We start from the raw sequence: 18,065 nt of genomic DNA on the forward strand, positions 1-18,065 counted from the left end.
TGTTGACATTTGAGAGGGTTCTTTGGGTAGGCCTACAGTTTATTTTTCCCTATCCAATATGCCACTCCATTCTTACATGATTGATACATTGGAGAGCAACAGAGGAGTTCAGACAGTGAATAGGCCTAATACAGTAAGGATGTATTTTCTTATATTTAACTGAGTAGATGCCCCCATGGCCTTGATTTTTTCTAGTTAGCAATGTTTACATTGGATATGTCCAGTCCAGTTTAACATTCATAAAGCAAAATGTTTCAATGGCTACGCCTTGGCATCCCAGGCACTCTCCCTGCAGTGAGTCAGATTCTCTTTCAAAGCATCATATTTATTGTTTTTATCAACAGGAATGTCATATGTCACTTTCGCCACAGAAAGTGCAACATCTAATGCTGATCATTTTTTAAATTAGCATTCACTTGGTTGGCCTACCGTTGTCGTTTATGATGAGTGATTTTGTAAAAATGTGTAGTGACAGTTGGTTGTATTCACTCAAACATGGCACACTCACTCAGTAATTATTCTCTGCCACACCTGCTGGATTTCTCACTGTGCTGTTTGATAATGAAAGCAATGTGACATGGTATTTATAATGGCTATTTATCTGAATTTGTACGCGCATATTTTTTTACTTCCCACGAACCTTCCTACATCTGCATCAGAATGGGGTAGCCTAATTATCATGACGACGAGATAACATACGGATAACGTTACTGTACAATCAAATGTAAATCATTCGTTATGAGCAAATTGGGGACATGAAAGCTCACGTCCCATCGTTGTAGAGGGCTTGTCTTCTCGCGAGGTGGGCTTGTCTTCTCGCGAGGTGCGCTTGCAACGAGAAGAGCACGTGGAACCGGTGCAAAGCAACCCCCTCTCGTGAGCCGTTTCTATGGAGACGTGTCTACAAGCGCGCCTCTACAAAAGCCGGAGAGTGGAGCCAACTACCATTGAAGAAACCGATAAAGTTGCCTGGCCAGTTTACTTCAAAACTATTTTATCACGCCATTTAGTATCTAGTGGTTTTAGAGTATGTAAGAATAAACAATATTGATGTAGGTGCTATAGCTAGGTAAATAATTAAACACGTGGAGTTGCAAACAGTTATTACCTGACGGAAGGTAAGGTGGTTGGTTGTCAAGTAGGTAGCGACGTTACTGCAGCTACGGTTGTTAGCTAACTCTATTTGGTCTGCAGCTAGCTAGTGAAATGCTGAAAGTAATTCTACTTATATAGAAATGTACAATTTTGGAAAGGAAATGATGGATTTAGCATGCCTTCAGAGGCAAACCCATCCTGCAATAAGATAATGACAAGCTTATAAAGAAAGAAATGTGTATCAAGTTACATTAGCTAGCTACAGTGTGTTCAATATACAGTAGCTAAGCATTTTGTATGCTCACTTGACACTCGTTAACTCCAACTGGGACAATTCTTGGTGGCTTTCCTCTGCAACAACCGTCCACTGTTTGACATTAAATCCCAGTACTGTATCTAACAGTTCGTTCATCTCTGCCAGAAGCAGACTCAGTCTATATTAATGTTATTGATCACTGTCAACTTTACCTGCTCCCTCCCATTTCACATCTAAAGGGAGGGTGTATTTCAAAGGGTTTTCTGCTAACTTTCTTTTTATTACTCCCTTTCTCTTCTTTCCTCAATAACCTGTCTCTTTTATTACATAGCTACAGCCCTTAGAAACGGACAACTTGGGAACTTAATCAAAGTTTTAATAAAGACATGGTCACCCTGCCAGCTTTGACAAGTGAGGTGGCTGGCTAAACCAGAGAGGGGATATCAGCCCCAGATAGATAAATAGTTCATGAGCCTGTTGCCGTTTTGAGTTTATTACTTTTGTCTCAGATGTTTCCTCCAGACAGCAGGACTGTCTGTCTCACACTAATTTGCAAGCATTTACTCCCTTGGCTGGACCACCGGATTGTCCTAGGGAAAGGGGAAAGGGGGATACCTAGTCAGTTGTCCAACTGAATGTATTCAACTGAAATGTGTCTTCCACATTTAACCCAACCCCTCTGAATCAGAGGGAATAGAGTTTCCTATGGAGGGTAATTGGAGGGGACTTAAAGGCTCAGTTTATTTACCTTCACTGAGTCAGTGTATCAGTATATCTTTATTTTTTATTCTCCTCTCCTCTACAGCTGACGACAAACATCAGCGGCTGGTTCGTTGGCCATGGCGGACCCAGAGAAGCCCCGCTCGGGCAAGTCCTCGGGCAAGTCCAAGCGCTCAAGCTCTGGTAAGAGCAAAAAGGCCAAGAACCAGAGCATCACGCCTGCTCCTGGGGAGAGCCTGCCTGAAGACAAGGAGACGCAGCCTGGAGGTAAAGGCCTAGAGGAGACATAACCAAACCTGAGTGCCAGGAAGTCTGTTTGTGTTATCGTGTCAACTCCTTGCCACTCATTGTCCACCCTCTGCTGGGTCGGAACAACAGGATGCATCCGGTGTTTAGGGGAAATGGAAAGAGAGCCTGTGATGCGATGTCCGCTTTTGGACTTTAATAAGGTGACACTCTTAACTCCTCCTCCACATTTACTGGATTGGTTGAACAGTGCAGAAGAGAACCTCCCCTACAAAAAAAAATTCTGGTCAGGATCAGAAAGAAAGAAAGGCCTGCTACGTTAGGTTACTCATTGTCATACCGAACATGTTTGCCTTGAGAAGGACAGCAATAGAGTTGGCAGGATTACACAAACAGATCTTAGACCAGGCTAACATAACCAAACCTGGACTCTATATACTAACTAGTCTAGCATGTCACACAACCAGGCTCATGTTCAGGTGGCTGCGATCAACGCTATAAACGTTGCACATAGAAATATTGTATCGTGTATAGAGCAGCTTGCCATTGTCTTACATCAGACAGCGCATCGATTCCGCCTGCACTGATCTGTCTCGTTTCTCGCAATGGACAGTGGGATAGATGAAGAGTAGTCCAGCTACAATGGGCTGTCTAACATTCAAAAATATTACCTAGGCTACATTGTCTGTTGCTGAACCCCATTTCTGCCTCAAAACAGTCTAAATTAATCTAAGCTAAAACAATACATCTGTCAATAATGTTGATGTTTTTTGTTGAAGAAGTCAGCCCATTTTACATCTAGCTCAGGATTATGAGCAGTATTTCTGAAGTTTGACTATGGGCACAAAAGCTAGCATAAATGTGTCCAGTAACAGCTGAGCCAGTCACTGAAATCATCTTTGACTGAAAAAATGCTTTATGATAACAGTCAGTTCCTCTTAATTGTGGAGCTGCATGTCTACAACTTCAGGGTAGTTTAAACAGGCTAAGTAAGCTTTTCATGTCAGTGAAGAAAGAGCTAGCCGACTGGCTAGCTAGCTGCGTCAGTAAGCTAGCTAGCAACAACCATAGACATTAAAACAACAGTTAGCTGCACAGCTGATCAAGTCACTGCACTGGCAACCAATGTCCTTGCACAGAATTTGTGCAGGAAATAGCCACCGTTTTGTTTTTCTTTTCTCACTATTAAAACACTGTAACACATTTTTAAAAATAATTTAGCTAGTTATTCTGCCAATTTCACTGAGAGTCATATAAAAGTGCAGTGATATATAAAAAAATGAGGACATTTGTTTACATTATTTGAATGGCGGACGCTCAATATTTCAACATGAATATGAGTTCCACGTCCTGCAAGGCAGTTTGGTTGATGGAGGAGGAGTGACGCCATCTGACATGAGACAATAACAGCATGAAATGATTCCCTTTCTCCACGTCATCTGGAAGCATACGCGATCTGTTATGTCAGTCCGTTCTCCATAATGTATTTCTACCTGAGAAGGTTGTGCCCTGCTGAACATGCCATCAGGAACCATGCAACCATTCAGCTTGTTTTCGTCATAGCTCAAACGCTCCGATTGATTTAATTAGCTATTTTTACACTCATTGATTCGGTTGCCAAAAGGTTATTGAAATGATAAGGCATAAAATAGATTTTACAACAGATACTTTTATCCGAAATGTCTAAATTATGTAATTAAGTTATTACAGGAGCAGACGTTTATCGGCGTTGAACTCGTAGTTAATTAAAGGTTAAATAAAAAAAAAGAACCACTGCGGAAAGTAATGACTGCACCCCCCAGAATGACAGGAAAGAGAATAGCAGAGATTATCTTGACAATACAGAAAATAAGATGTAGTTATGAAAATCTGAGTCGGCCTGTCGCAGCAATTACATATGCTTATTGAAATGTGGTGTGTGTGTGTGTGTGTGTGTGTGTGTGTGTGTGTGTGTGTGTATTGCGCGTGCGTGTGTTTGCCTGTGTGTGTGACGCACAGAGGAGATTCAAGAGGAAAGCAGCCAAGGAACGGCTGTGACCATAGAAGAAGTGGACACGTACACCGTGGGCCTGGTAAATCCATCATGATACTGTATCCCCCTATAGCGAATGTCCTGTCAACAGTAATGAATTGATTGTCAAATACAATGTAGCATCAGAAGACTTACACACGATGGTATCAAATTACACTGTGTCTCCATTGCAGATTAACACACACACACACACACACACACACTACAAAATGTCAAAAGGCAGTTTCAGTCTATTGGACACAATGGTATAATTGTGGAGAACAGGAGGAGGGGATTTGTGAGCAGCTGGTCAGTGAACCTGCACAGTCACTGTCTCTCTCATCAATTGAATTAATATAATTAATTACCACTCTGAACACACACACACAGAGACACCCACCCACACAGAGATGGCATTTCCATGCAGTGACCGTAGCCCTGTGGACGATGGCAGCAGCTGTGGAGCGTAGCGGGGGGTGGTGGGTGGTGTAGCTACAGTGTTAGTGATCTAACTCCCATCCGCTACACAGTTTGCCTGCTAACATATTCGACATTACAAGACAGCAGAGCAGAGCACCACAGCCCTGTATCTATCCGCATGGTAATATGACCATGATATATTTGGGTAATAATAACAGATTTTGGGGGTAGGCTAGCTCTTTCTCCTCTGTCCTCTCCATAAAGAAATGATACTGTGTGTTGTTATTATTGAAAAAGCTTCTGGGGGTTTGGAATTGCATGTAAAGGAAGACCGGATGGTCGAGGGGTATGTTGCTACACAGTGACATTAGTAAGAACCCCTGTGACAACTGTTGTTGTAAAATGGTCTTTATGAATACATTTAATTGATTATTTTCTTGTTTCCAGTTTTTCACCTTTCCCTTTTTTTCCTCTGCAGAGGATGCTGTTTAAAAACCGTGTGGCTCTGACTGGCATGTCTAAGCTGCCTTGGTCAGAGGAGAACGAAAAAGCCCTGGATAGGTTCATCCTGGACAGCTCCATCAGGACCCTAGTGGTCTACCCAGACCCCTACGCTGGCCTCCGGGTGGAGTACGCCATGCCGTCTCAGGTACAGCCTCAATAACCGCTCATATTGGGTCAAATCATAACCTTCACTTGAGTCGAATTTCCACTTAGCCACACATTGATGTCAATAGGAGACTTTAGTTGAATGAATGTTAGGATTTGCCCCAAGGTAGATATCCTTAAGTAGAGATCTCAGGTAGCTACTGCCCCAGCCCCAGCCCTGTTCACACACAGTTAGAACAAGGTAGATATCCTTAAGTAGAGATCTCAGGTAGCTACTGCCCCAGCCCCAGCCCTGTTCACACACAGTTAGAACAAGGTAGATATCCTTAAGTAGAGATCTCAGGTAGCTACTGCCCCAGCCCTGTTCACACACAGTTAGAACAAGGTAGATATCCTTAAGTAGAGATCTCAGGTAGCTACTTCCCCAGCCCTGTTCACATACAGTTAGAACAAGGTATGTATCCTTAAGTAGAGATCTCAGGTAGCTACTGCCCCAGCCCTGTTCACACACAGTTAGAACAAGGTAGATATCCTTAAGTAGAGATCTCAGGTAGCTACTGCCCCAGCCCTGTTCACACACAGTTAGAACAAGGTAGATATCCTTAAGTAGAGATCTCAGGTAGCTACTGCCCAGCCCTGTTCACACACAGTTAGAACAAGGTAGATATCCTTAAGTAGAGATCTCAAGTAGCTACTGCCCCAGCCCTGTTCACATACAGTTAGAACAAGGTAGATATCCTTAAGTAGAGATCTCAGGTAGCTACTGCCCCAGCCCAAGCCCTGTTCACACACAGTTAGAACAAGGTAGATATCCTTAAGTAGAGATCTCAGGTAGCTACTGCCCCAGCCCTGTTCACATACAGTTAGAACAAGGTAGATATCCTTAAGTAGAGATCTCAGGTAGCTACTGCCCCAGCCCCAGCCCTGTTCACACACAGTTAGAACAAGGTAGATATCCTTAAGTAGAGATCTCAGGTAGCTACTGCCCCAGCCCCAGCCCTGTTCACACACAGTTAGAACAAGGTAGAGATTCTTCCTCGAGCGCCTTCCTTGTATTGCACCGTCAGTGCATTATTATTATTACAAATGATTGGAGCTTTGTAGATTGAGATAATGATGTCCCTGAATACCAAGCTCCGTCTAAAGGGGAAGAGAAATGTCTACGTTTTCAGGCGGCGCTACACCAGTTAGTTTCCTCCTCCTAACACAAAGGAGAATCAGAGAATGCAGAATTGAATTATGTATTTTTACATCTTTCGCTAATGTGTTCAAACGTATTACCCACTTGTGTTTCCTGCCTCTCCACACCCCCTCCTCTTTCTTTCAACCATTGTCTGGTGCTCCTGCTCCTCCGCTCTCCCCCCTCCCTACAGGTGGTAGACCAGCTGGCCTTCTTCGTCCGCTCTGATGGCGGTCTGATCCTTGAGGAGACGTTTGAGAGCACGGTGCAGTTTGGTACGGTGCGGGGCAACGCCACCGAGAGCCTGCTGAGGATGATGAACGGAGTGCACGCCCCCCAGGTCACCCTCAGCACCGCCTGGCCCGAGAGCATCAAGAACAACTACTCCGCCCACATGCATCGCTTCCTCACAAACCTCACAGGTAGGTGCTGCTAAGTCACAGGTGGCTCCTCGAGTCGTCACAGCGCCACCTAGTGTTAGCCTTCCACACGTGCGCCACTTCACCACAGCGCCACCCAGAGTTTTCACACAGTTCCTGCACTTCTTCCTCCCCAACTCCACAGGAGTCCCGCTTTCTCTCATCTATTGTAAACCTTCCACACCTTATCCCCCTCTCTTTCAGCTCCACTTCTGTCTATTTCATCCCCCTCTCTATCCCCATGAGGTCCCATGAGCAGCCTCTTTGCACTAATATATTTAAAAAGTGACCAGCTCAGACCTAAAAAAAACAATTTTTCTGAGAGAGAACCTCAACAACACTCCATTTTTCCCTTTGACAAAACGACTGCTTTGACAGAAAACCATTGATCTGTTTCATGCTTCACGGTTGATTTAGTTGTTCTTTCATGTGTTGTAGCAACCTATAGAGTCTTATTGTGCTATTGGTTCCTTATTCTTCTTCTCAGTGAAAAGGTCAAGGTTCTGAGTAAAAGTGACCTCAATGAGGACACACGTAGTCATAATCATAATCACGCAGTGCAGTCAGAGACACGTACTGTACACACACGTACCCGGGCACACACACACACACACACACACAGCCAGTGGAGCGCTGTGATGGTTCAGTTATCATGCTAATTATCCAAATCACCGTAGACTACGCCACTTTTTACACTGCCGGTAAACAGAAACTGCACACACATAATCAGAACACACACACACACACACACACACACACACACACACACACACACACACACACACACACACACACACACACACACACACACACACACACACACACACACACACACACACACTCTTCACCTGAAGCAGCAGCTCAGTCAGACTCGTGGGATAATCAGCCAATGGTTTGGGCAATATTAAATTCTGACAGTAGTACTTTCATTCTTTGTTTTTTTTTCTCTCTTCCCCCTTACTCATTTTATGGATCATATTCAGTCAATTACCTAAGAAAAAACGAAGCATTTCAAGGATACCATTCCTCCAGGGTAAACTAAACAACATTCTTCTTGTTGCGAGATATCGACATGTAAAACTTACTAAGCCAAACAAATAACTGTTCGTCTCAATGGCACCCGATTCCATATATAGTGCACTACTTTTCAACAGATCCCTATGGGCCCTGGTCAAAAGCAGTGCACTACATAGGGAATGTGGTGCCATTTGAGGCGCGACCTATGCAACCACTGTGACTGCAGATGATGCCTTTAACACATTTACTACATAAATATGTAATTGAGGTGAGAGGTGAGCACAGCCCAGGTAATATGGCCTCTGGTATACAGGTTTCACCCACGCCTGGCACGCCGCACTAGCAATCAGGAAGTAGATGCATTTGGCCAGAAGGCAAAGCTTTACCTCGTCCTCTGTGTCTTCATCCATTCAGTTCAGTCTGCCAAAGGTCAACTAACTGGATATATAGAAATACACAAAGCACAACAAAATCTATATCTATACACAGACATGTATAGGTACTTATCCACGAAAGGTTCCCAATCAGACACACACATGGATTCAAGCAGACACACACACACAAAACACACACACCCAAAACACACACACCCAAAACAGCATTGCTCTTTAGCGGTTTTGTTCACCTTCGCTGCTCTGAGTTGTCTCATTATTTCTCCTTCTGTTTTTGTGTTCTTACTCTTCCCATAAAGGCCAGAGCATCTCTTTGTTGTGCTTCCAGTCTTGCTCTCTGTGTGTGTGTCTCTCTATTTGTGTGTGTCTCCTAACTATCCTCCCAGTCAAGAGGCAGTACAGCCAGAGTCTCTGGTTCACACTGATACTCCGACCCTGTTCTCTTTCATCTCTTCATTTATCAGGCCAATGCACTCTGTTTGGACCCACCAACCACTTGTTCTTTCATTCAAACCATTTTTCTTTCATGTTTCTCTGCATTGTAGTTGTTTTTGGTCAACCTTTCACTCCTGCATTTCTCGCTCAAGTGGTGGGAGATGTTTGAGGTGTGTGGTGCAGGATGAGAGATGCGGGGAACTGTTTCCGCTAAGTTCTACTCGGTGGGCTACAGTAGAAGTAGTGGACGTTGGTTTGCCTTGGTTTGTGTCGATGTACTAGATATTTGAACGTTGTCTACGTGACGGGGGGGGGGGACACACACACACACGTTACAGTTTTGAACCATTAGCTACCTTTGTTATCCTTAACACTCTATTCTATAGATATACAACACCAGGCGTTTTCTAGGAAGTCAATTTAAAATGGCTTTATTTCTTGGAAATCAAATATAGGAATGCTTCCGAATGCTTGATCTGCATTGTTGTCAACACCATAATATGATTAATAATGTTTGTGTGTGTGTGTGTGTGTGTGTGTGCAGACACCAGGTTCAAGCTGGTGGGCAACACAGTGCTTTATATCCCTATGGAGGCCCTGCAGCATAGCCCGGAGGTGGCCAGCAAGGACAAGGAGCTGGTGCAGAGACTGGAGAGTAAGCCTGGGGCGGGGGAGTGTGTGTGTGTGTGTGTGTGTGTGTGTGTGTGTGTGTGTGTGTGTGTGTGTGTGTGTGTCTGTCCGTGCGTGCGTGAAGCTGGCGGCGGCGTGTTTTCATAAATATCACAACATTTTCGCTTTCCAATTCATGTTACTCCTAATGTACCTGACTCTGTTGTCCTCTGTTATCCTCACCCTCATCTAATTCAACTGCCCTGCCGTCTTCTGTCCGCTCCCTCTCCTTTCTCCGTCCCTTCTCTGTTCCTTTCCTCCCCTCTGTCCCCATCCCCTCTCCTCCCCCTCCCCAGTGGTGATGATCCACTGGACCCGTCAGATCAAGGAGGTGCTGAATGCTCAGGAGACGGTGGAGACGGGGGACAGCTCTGGACCCCTGGAGGAGATCTCCTTCTGGAGGAGTCGCTGTGCCGACCTCTCTGGGATCAGCCAGCAGTTGCAGAAGCCCGGGGTCCGTCACATCCAGAGCACGCTGCAGCTCTTCAAGTCCTCCTACGTACCCCCCTTCTGCAAGCTGGCCAAGCAGATCCAGGTGCCAAGCAGATACACACACACACACACACACACACACACACACACACACACACACACACACACACACACACACACACACACACATAGCAGAGAAAGCGTACACATAGCCTGGTCCCAGTGTTTGTGCTGTCTTGCCAACTCCTGGTGTGACAGAGACCATAGGAGTTGGCAAGACAGTACAAAGAGATCTGGGACCAGGCTAGCATGCATAGAGCAGAGATGGGATATTTCCTGATTATGCAAGAATTCTGAATTCAGACACTGTAGAGTAGTCTATTCATAAGTCATTAAAATTGAGTTCAGCTTACCAAAGTTCACCTTAAACCAATACCCTCTTTCCAAGTCCTACCTCTCCACTCCCTACTAGGGCTCTGGTTGAAAGTAGCGCACCATGTAGTGAATAGGGTGTCATTTGAGACGCCATGTCTGTGTTTCTAGGATGGCTCTCTCCAAGCCCAGTCCAACCTGTCCTTCCTGTCCCTGCTGAGGGAGCCATGTGAGGAGATGGCTCAGCTCAAGCCCAGAGAGGTGGTTCCCAAGCTGGCCCACATCCTCAACCTCATCCGCCTCATCTGGGTCAACTCTGTCTACTACAACACCCGCGAGAGACTCACCGCTCTCTTCAGAAAGGTAGAGAAAACCGTTGGGTTTTTGTATTGTATGGGACGGACCCTCTCTCTGTCAGATTCACTCCAGTGAAAGGTTGGGATCAATTTGATTTTTGAATCAATTAACTGAAGAATTGAAATGGAATTGACCATAACCCTGTTTCACTGAGATACCCAGTCATATCCCTCCCTATCAACTCCAACCATTTACCGCTCCTTCTGAGATTATATTTCCAACCAATCAGCTGGCCCTCAGGTCCTCTCTCATGTTACTCAGCACTCCAATCAGAGCGCACTACTGCCCCTCTGTTCCTCTGAGAAGGGATCAGCTTGTAGTAACAGTGAAAGAGAGAGAGAGAGAGAACATGTACAGATCACAGCCACGACACCCCTTCCATGTTAGCCGAGTAGAGGGCCACACTCCTTTTACAATCCCGCCATTTTTATTTCAATCTCCTAGACAGGCGAAGCCGGGAAAAGCATTTAACCTCTCATAATTACGCCCTGACCTTCCCCTCTCCCGTCGCTGGAATCGTTTGTTGCTGTCCCACCGACCGTATTCCTTTTCTTGTTCATTTTTTTTCTTCCTCCGTCTCCCTCCTTTTCTCTATCTCCGGCCCTTTGATAGTACATCAAGGAGAGAGACTGACTGGCACAAAACATTTGATCTAATTGTTTCCTTGGGGTTAGTGGGGGTGTGGGGAGGGGAGAAACATAACCTAGCTCAAAGGCCCGCCAGCCACGGAGGATTCAAAGGAGCCCCTCTCTCTCTCTCCCTCCCTCTCTCACTTCTTCCTGATCTGCTCGGGTCAGATCAGCCTTCATCCAACACCTCCGCAGCCTCAGACAAAATGCCTGGGTCTCTCCCTCCATCTCTCCTTCTCCACGAGAGAGAGAGAGAGAGAGAGAGAGAGACAGAGACAGAGAGAGAGAGAGAGACAGAGAGAGAGAGAGAGAGAGAGAGAGACAGAGAGAGAAGAGAGAGAGAGAGAGAGACAGAGACAGAGACAGAGACAGAGACAGAGAGAGAGAGAGAGAGAGAGAGAGAGAGAGAGATGCAACCCTAAGTCTGTTATGTTGTCACAGTTTCTCCACCAGCTAGAAAGTAACTAGTGTAACTTACCAAGAAGTTATAGTGGACCTTCTGTTCAATAATTTTTGGAGGAAATTAATGCTTATTTTGAATAGCAGTTTGTTTTAGCAGGGTTTTCTCTGTTTATTATAATATAATATGCTGATAACTTCACACGGACTGAAGCGGTCCCATGCTCCAAGCATCACAGATGTGCTTTTATGTCCATCCACATGTCCTTTTGGCTTCTTTCTCCACTAGTTCTTTGTGATTTTTACTACGCGATAGAGCTTTTTCTCTGCCCTCCGAGCCCCCTTTTTATTATTCCTCCAAACCCCTCTGAAAGGAAAGCGATGGTTTTTACAACCATTTTGCTGCTGCAGTATGTGCACTGTGGCACTACTGCATAAAGGCATTCTGTGTAGAGCAGGCCGGGAGTTTGAAGGCATCATGAAGGCATCATTGGTGACCAATGACCTGGATCACACTAGCTGGTTCATAGACTTGGCTCGGATCGTCTACCGCCACTCCCTCCGCTCAGCAACCGCTCAGCAACCCCAACCGCCACTGTTGTCATTGGCAGGGAAGGAACGCAGAAAATATTACTGTGTTTTATGTAACTAATGACCCCAAGTTATTTCTGTACCACCAGCTGTGTGTGTGTGTGTGTGTGTGTTGCTACTGCTGTGTCCACCACCACCACTCTCACTACGTTTTCACTGGTCTCATGGTTGAGAGGCTTTTCTCCTTCCAATGGCGTAAAATAACCTAAAAGAAACTGTGTGTTTATTTCAGCAAAATGTTTTATCTCTTTCTGAATGCTGGAGTAGAACCAGCTCTGTCTGATGGGGTTTCTGTCGTGTTTGAGTTTTTGGCTAATCATTTCTAATCAGAGTCCATTTGAGTCATGGTAGCAGCAGTGTGTGTTTGTGTGCACGTATGTATAGATCTAATGTGTGTGTGTGGGGGTGCACGTGTGGACATTTGCCTGTGCGTGCATGTGTGTGTGTATGTCCGCCTTCCCACCCCCCCTTGCCTCCCTGCTGCAGGGGCCTCACTAACCATTGTGTTCATTTCTTGCTTTTCTTTGTGCTGCTGGAGAGAGAACACAACACAACAATGTCTGGTTTAATATAATTTTCCAAGCCCACAGACCCTGAGGCCATGGCCTTGTGACTGTGGAACACGGTTTCAGCTAATGCCCAGAGAGAAAACCATAAAAACGAAATAAGTATGATCATTTTGGAACTACCGGTCATTGATGAATATACACACGCTCATGGTTAACTAGTCAATGCATCCCAATGGACACTGGTCAACTAATGCACTAGTGAATAGGATTCAGACATACATTTTCTTAGTATTAAAGGGATGATCCACCCCGAAACCACTAATTCCTGATTAACAGTGTTAAATCGTGTTAAATAACACTAATATGTGAAGAATTTGTTTTTTTGTGAACCAATGTTTAATTTTGTTTTTATAAGAAGGTTGGTAGAAACATTTGAAAAATCAACAATGCAATGCTCTCTCTCTCTGGGCTGGCTGGCTAGCTAGCTAGACAACAAAGCTACACACAATAATACCAAAGTAGCTAGCTACCTGTAAAATTGCCTAAATAAAATGCACTATCAATTTAGGAGTCTTACTCACCGTCAACTTGCAGTTTGTCTCTGCCACTGAGCTATAAACGGTATCTCTGCCCAGAGTGAGAGCAGAGTAACGTTGCTTTCCTACAGAGATCATTTTGAGGATATTGGAATTTACATTACATTTACATTGTGGACATTGCCCATAAGTCGTCAATGGGCTGCGCAGTGCATTCTGGGTGATTCTGGAACAAGGAGAGCTCTATTTCAAGGAGTGAATGGGATTCAGTTGGGCGCTAGCTCAAAAACAGAACATTAGCATGAAGTTCGTGAACAAGAAGTGCAGCATTGCAAATATTTTCCAAGATATGAGATAATTAACTTGTTCTCTGTAATATCGTAAAGCTTTGGAATATCGTATAGCTTTTGGAACACTAACTTTGAGAAGGGATTGCGTGACGATTAGCTTAGCAACCTTCCTATTTTGCAACAAAGCCTCCTTCACTCATGCCACCAAACATACCCTCGTAAAACTGACTATCCTACCGATCCTTGACTTTGGCGATGTCATTTACAAAATAGCCCCCAACACTCTACTCAGCAAACTGGATGTAGTCTATCACAGTGCCATCTGTTTTATCACCAAAGCCTCATATACTACCCACCACTGCAACCTGTATGCTCTCGTTGGCTGGCCCCCACTACATATCTGTCGCCAAAGCCACTGGCTCCAGGTCATCTATAAGTCTTTGCTAGGTAAAGCCCCACCTTATCTCAGCTCACTGGTCACCATAGCAACACCCACCCGTAGCACGTGCTCCAGCAGGTATATTTCACTGGTCATCCCCAAAGCCAACACTTCCTTTGGCCGCCTCTCCTTCCAGTTCTCTGCTTCCAATGACTGGAACGAATTGCAAAAATCTCTGAAGCTGAAGTCTTATATCTCCCTCTCTAACTTTAAGCATCAGCTGTCAGAGCAGCTTACCTATCACTGTATCTGTCCACAGCCAATCTGTAAATAGCACACCCAACTACCTCATCCCCATATTATTACCTACCCTCTTGCTCTTTTGCACCCCAGTATCTCATCATCTGCACATCTATCACTCCAGTATTAATGCTAAATTGTAATTATTTTCACCTCTATGGCCTATTTATTGCCTACCTCCCTACTCTTCTACATTTGCACACACTGTACATGGATTTTTCTATATTTATTTTCTATTGTGTTATTGACTGTACGTTTGTTTTTGTGTAACTCTGGGTTGTTGTTTTTGTCGCACTGCTTTGCTTTATCTTGGCCAGGTCGCAGTTGTAAATGAGAACTTGTTCTCAACTGGCCTACCTGGTTAAATAAAATAAAATAAAAAAATAATATAAAAATTGTAAAAACGCGCGACGCAGCATGACAACGTGAATGTGATGGGTCAACAGTCAGTTGGGTGGGGCATTTCTCCATTCATTGCCCAATGGGGTTTGTATCTCCTCCTTTCTGTAATATCAAAATATATTTTATATTTCAGAGTCTTGCCTTGATGATAGCTTTGCACACTCTTGGCATTCTCTCAACCAACTTCATGAGGTAGTCACCTGAAATGCATTTCAATGAACAGGTGTGCCTTGTTAAAAGTTAATTTGTGGAATTTCTTTCCTTAATGCGTTTCAGCCAATCAGTTGTGTTGTGACAAGGTAGGGGTGGTATACAGAAGATAGCCCTATTTGGTAAAAGTCCAAGTCCATTATATGGCAAGAACAGCTCAAATAAGCAAAGAGAATCAACAGTCCATCATTACTTTAAAACATGAAGGTCAGTCAATCCAGAAAATGTCAAAAACGTTGAAAGTTTCTTCAAGTGCAGTCGCAAAAACCATCAAGCGCTATGATGAAACTGGTTCTCATGAAGGCCTGAAAAGCTCCTTGCCATTGGACTCTGGAGCAGTGGAAACACTTCATCTGCAGTGATGAATCACGCTTTACCATCTGGCAGTCCGACACACAAATCTGGATTTGGCGGATGCCAGGAGAACGCTACCCTAATGCATAGTGCCAACTGTAAAGTTTGGTGGAGGAGGAATAAGGGTCTAGCGCTGTTTTTCATGGTTCAGGCTAGGCCCATTTCCTGTTTCAGCATGACAATGGTTTGTTGAGATCGGTGTGGAAGAACTTGATCCCATCAAACACCTTTTGGATGAATTGGAATGCAGAATGTGATACAGGCCTAATCCCCCAACATCAGTGCCTGACCTCACTAATGCTATTGTGGCTGAATGGAAGCAAGTCCCCGCAGCAATGTTCCAACATCTAGTGGAAAGCCTTCCCAGAAGAGTGAAGGCTATTATAGCAGCAAAGGGGGGACCAACTCCATATTAATGCTTATGATTTTGGAATTAGATTTTTGACGAGCAGGTGTCCACATATTTTTCATCTTGTAGTGTATTTAGAGTTAGCGATCTGGTGTTTTGACTTTCCATCTCCTCAGGTGGTGAATTAGCACCAATTGAATTAGACCTACAGTTGAAGTCGGAAGTTTACATACACTTATGTTGGAGTCAGTAAAACCAATTTTTCAACCACTCCACAAATGTCTTGTTAACAAACTATAGTTTTGGCAAGTCGGTTAGGACATTTACTTTGTGCAAGACAAATAATTTTTTCCAACAATTATTTACAGACAGATTATTTCACTTATAATTCACTGTATCACAATTCCAGTGTGTCAGACGTTTACATACACTAAGTTGACTGTGCCTTTAAACAGCAATTCCAGAAAATGATGTCATGGCTTTAGAAGCTTCTGATAGGCTAATTGACATCATTTGAGTCAATTGGAGGTGTACCTGTGGATGTATTTCAAGGCCTATCTTCAAACTCAGTGCCTCTTTGCTTGACATCATGGGAAAATCAAAAGAGATCATCCAAGACCTCAGAAAAAAATTGTAGACCTCCACAAGTCTGGTTCCTCCTTGGGAGCAATTTCCAAACGCCTGAAGGTACCACGTTCATCTGTAGAAACAATAGTACGCAAGTATAAACACCATGGGACCACGCATCCGTCATACCGCTCAGGAAGAAGACTTGTTCTGTCTCTTAGAGATGAATGTACTTTGGTGTGAAAAGTGCAACTCAATCCCAGAACAACAGCAAAGGACCTTGTGAAGATGCTGGAGGAAACAGGTACCAAAGTGTCTGTATCCACAGTAAAATGAGTCCTATATCGACATAACCTGAAAGGCTGCTCAGCAAGGAAGATGCCACTGCTTCAAAACCGCCATAAAAAATCCAGACTACGGTTTGCAACTGCACATGGGGACAAAGATTGTACTTTTTGGAGAAATGTCCTCTGGTCTGATGAAACAAAAATAGAACTGTTTGGCCATAATTACCATTGTTATGTTTGGAGGAAAAAGGGGGATGCTTGCAAGTCGAAGAACACCATCCCAACAGTGAAGCACGGGGGTGGCAGCATCATGTTGTGGGGGTGTATTGCTGCAGGAGGGACTGGTGCACTTCACAAAATAGATGGTATCAGGAGGAAAATAATGTGGATATATTGAAACAACATCTCAAGACATCAGTCAGGAAGTTGAAGCTTGGTCGCAAATGGGTCTTCCAAATGGACAATGACCCCAAGCATACTTCCAAAGTTGTGGCAAAATGGCTTAAGGACAACAAAGTCAAGGTATTGGAGTGGCCATCACAAAGCCCTGACCTCAATCCTATAGAACATTTGTGGGCAGAACTGAAAACGCTTGTGCGAGCAAGGAGGCCTACAAACCTGACTCAGTTACACCAGCTCTGTCAGGAGGAATGGGCCAAAATTCACCCAACTTATTGTGGGAAGCTTGTGGAAAGCTACCTGAAACGTTTGACCCAAGTTAAACAATTTAAGGGCAATGCTACCAAATATTAATTGAGTGTATGTAAACTTCTGACCCACTGGGAATGTGATGAAAGAAATAAAAGCTTAAATATATAATTCTCTGTACTATTATTCTGACATTTCACATTCTTAAAATAAAGTGGTGATCCTAACTGACCAAGACAGGGATTTTTTCTCAGATTAAATGTCAGGAATTATGAAAAACTGAGTTTAAATGTATTTGGCTAAGGTGTATGTAAACTTCCAACTTCAACTGTATATATAATATTAGTGCACATAAAGATGAAGGAAAATTCTGGAACCCTGTTTTGACAGTAAAATAAAAGAAATAGCCTAATTGTCAACCCAAAATTCATGACAATCACTGGATTAAGTTGCATATAAATATATTTTAATCATGCATTCCTGCTTAGATGATGTAGCAGCGTATTTATTAAATATCTTCTTGGTAGTCTATTGTACTTCTAAGGCCTTATGCATTTTGTAAAAAAAAGTATCCCTGATTCCGTTTTCACCATTTAGTTTTGTTTGTTTTTTCTCTCACAAAATCTCACTTTTTTAATAGAAAAACAACCAAATTGGATATTGTATGTCCACAACAATGCTTAAACCACATCAGGAGACCGCTTTTGAGGCCTGGGAAAAATCGAAGAAATTAAGATTTATGGGTGTTGTTACCCTTTTAATTCAACTGGATTGATGCAAAGAATCATGTTTTCCTTCTGCCAGGTAGGCATAGGCTACTTTGTAGTTAACATCTAATTAAGAAGGATTTTGGGTACCTTTCCATCTACTAGAAGGCTTTCTCCCAATCCCCACCTATATGTACATATCTACCTTAAATACACCATTATCCCTGCACATTGTACATTTGGTATTGATACTGACCCTGTATGTAGCTTCCTATCTT

At 43.7% G+C, this 18,065-nt stretch overlaps 1 protein-coding gene across 1 annotated transcript in view; it reads left to right on the top strand.

Moving 5' to 3' along the window:
- Positions 1–930: 930 nt before the first annotated feature.
- dnah2 (dynein, axonemal, heavy chain 2) overlaps positions 931–18,065 on the top strand; it is a gene marked incomplete in the record, with an annotated part of 180,590 nt that continues 163,455 nt past the window's right edge. The window contains 8 exon segments of the mRNA XM_029760275.1: positions 931–1,118; positions 2,157–2,338; positions 4,316–4,389; positions 5,227–5,397; positions 6,731–6,959; positions 9,345–9,455; positions 9,766–10,004; positions 10,445–10,636. Of these exon segments, the coding sequence (XP_029616135.1) occupies positions 2,191–2,338; positions 4,316–4,389; positions 5,227–5,397; positions 6,731–6,959; positions 9,345–9,455; positions 9,766–10,004; positions 10,445–10,636 (1,164 nt within the window).

Source organism: Salmo trutta, chromosome 8, assembly GCF_901001165.1.
Source record: "Salmo trutta chromosome 8, fSalTru1.1, whole genome shotgun sequence".
Classification (NCBI taxonomy): domain Eukaryota; kingdom Metazoa; phylum Chordata; class Actinopteri; order Salmoniformes; family Salmonidae; genus Salmo; species Salmo trutta.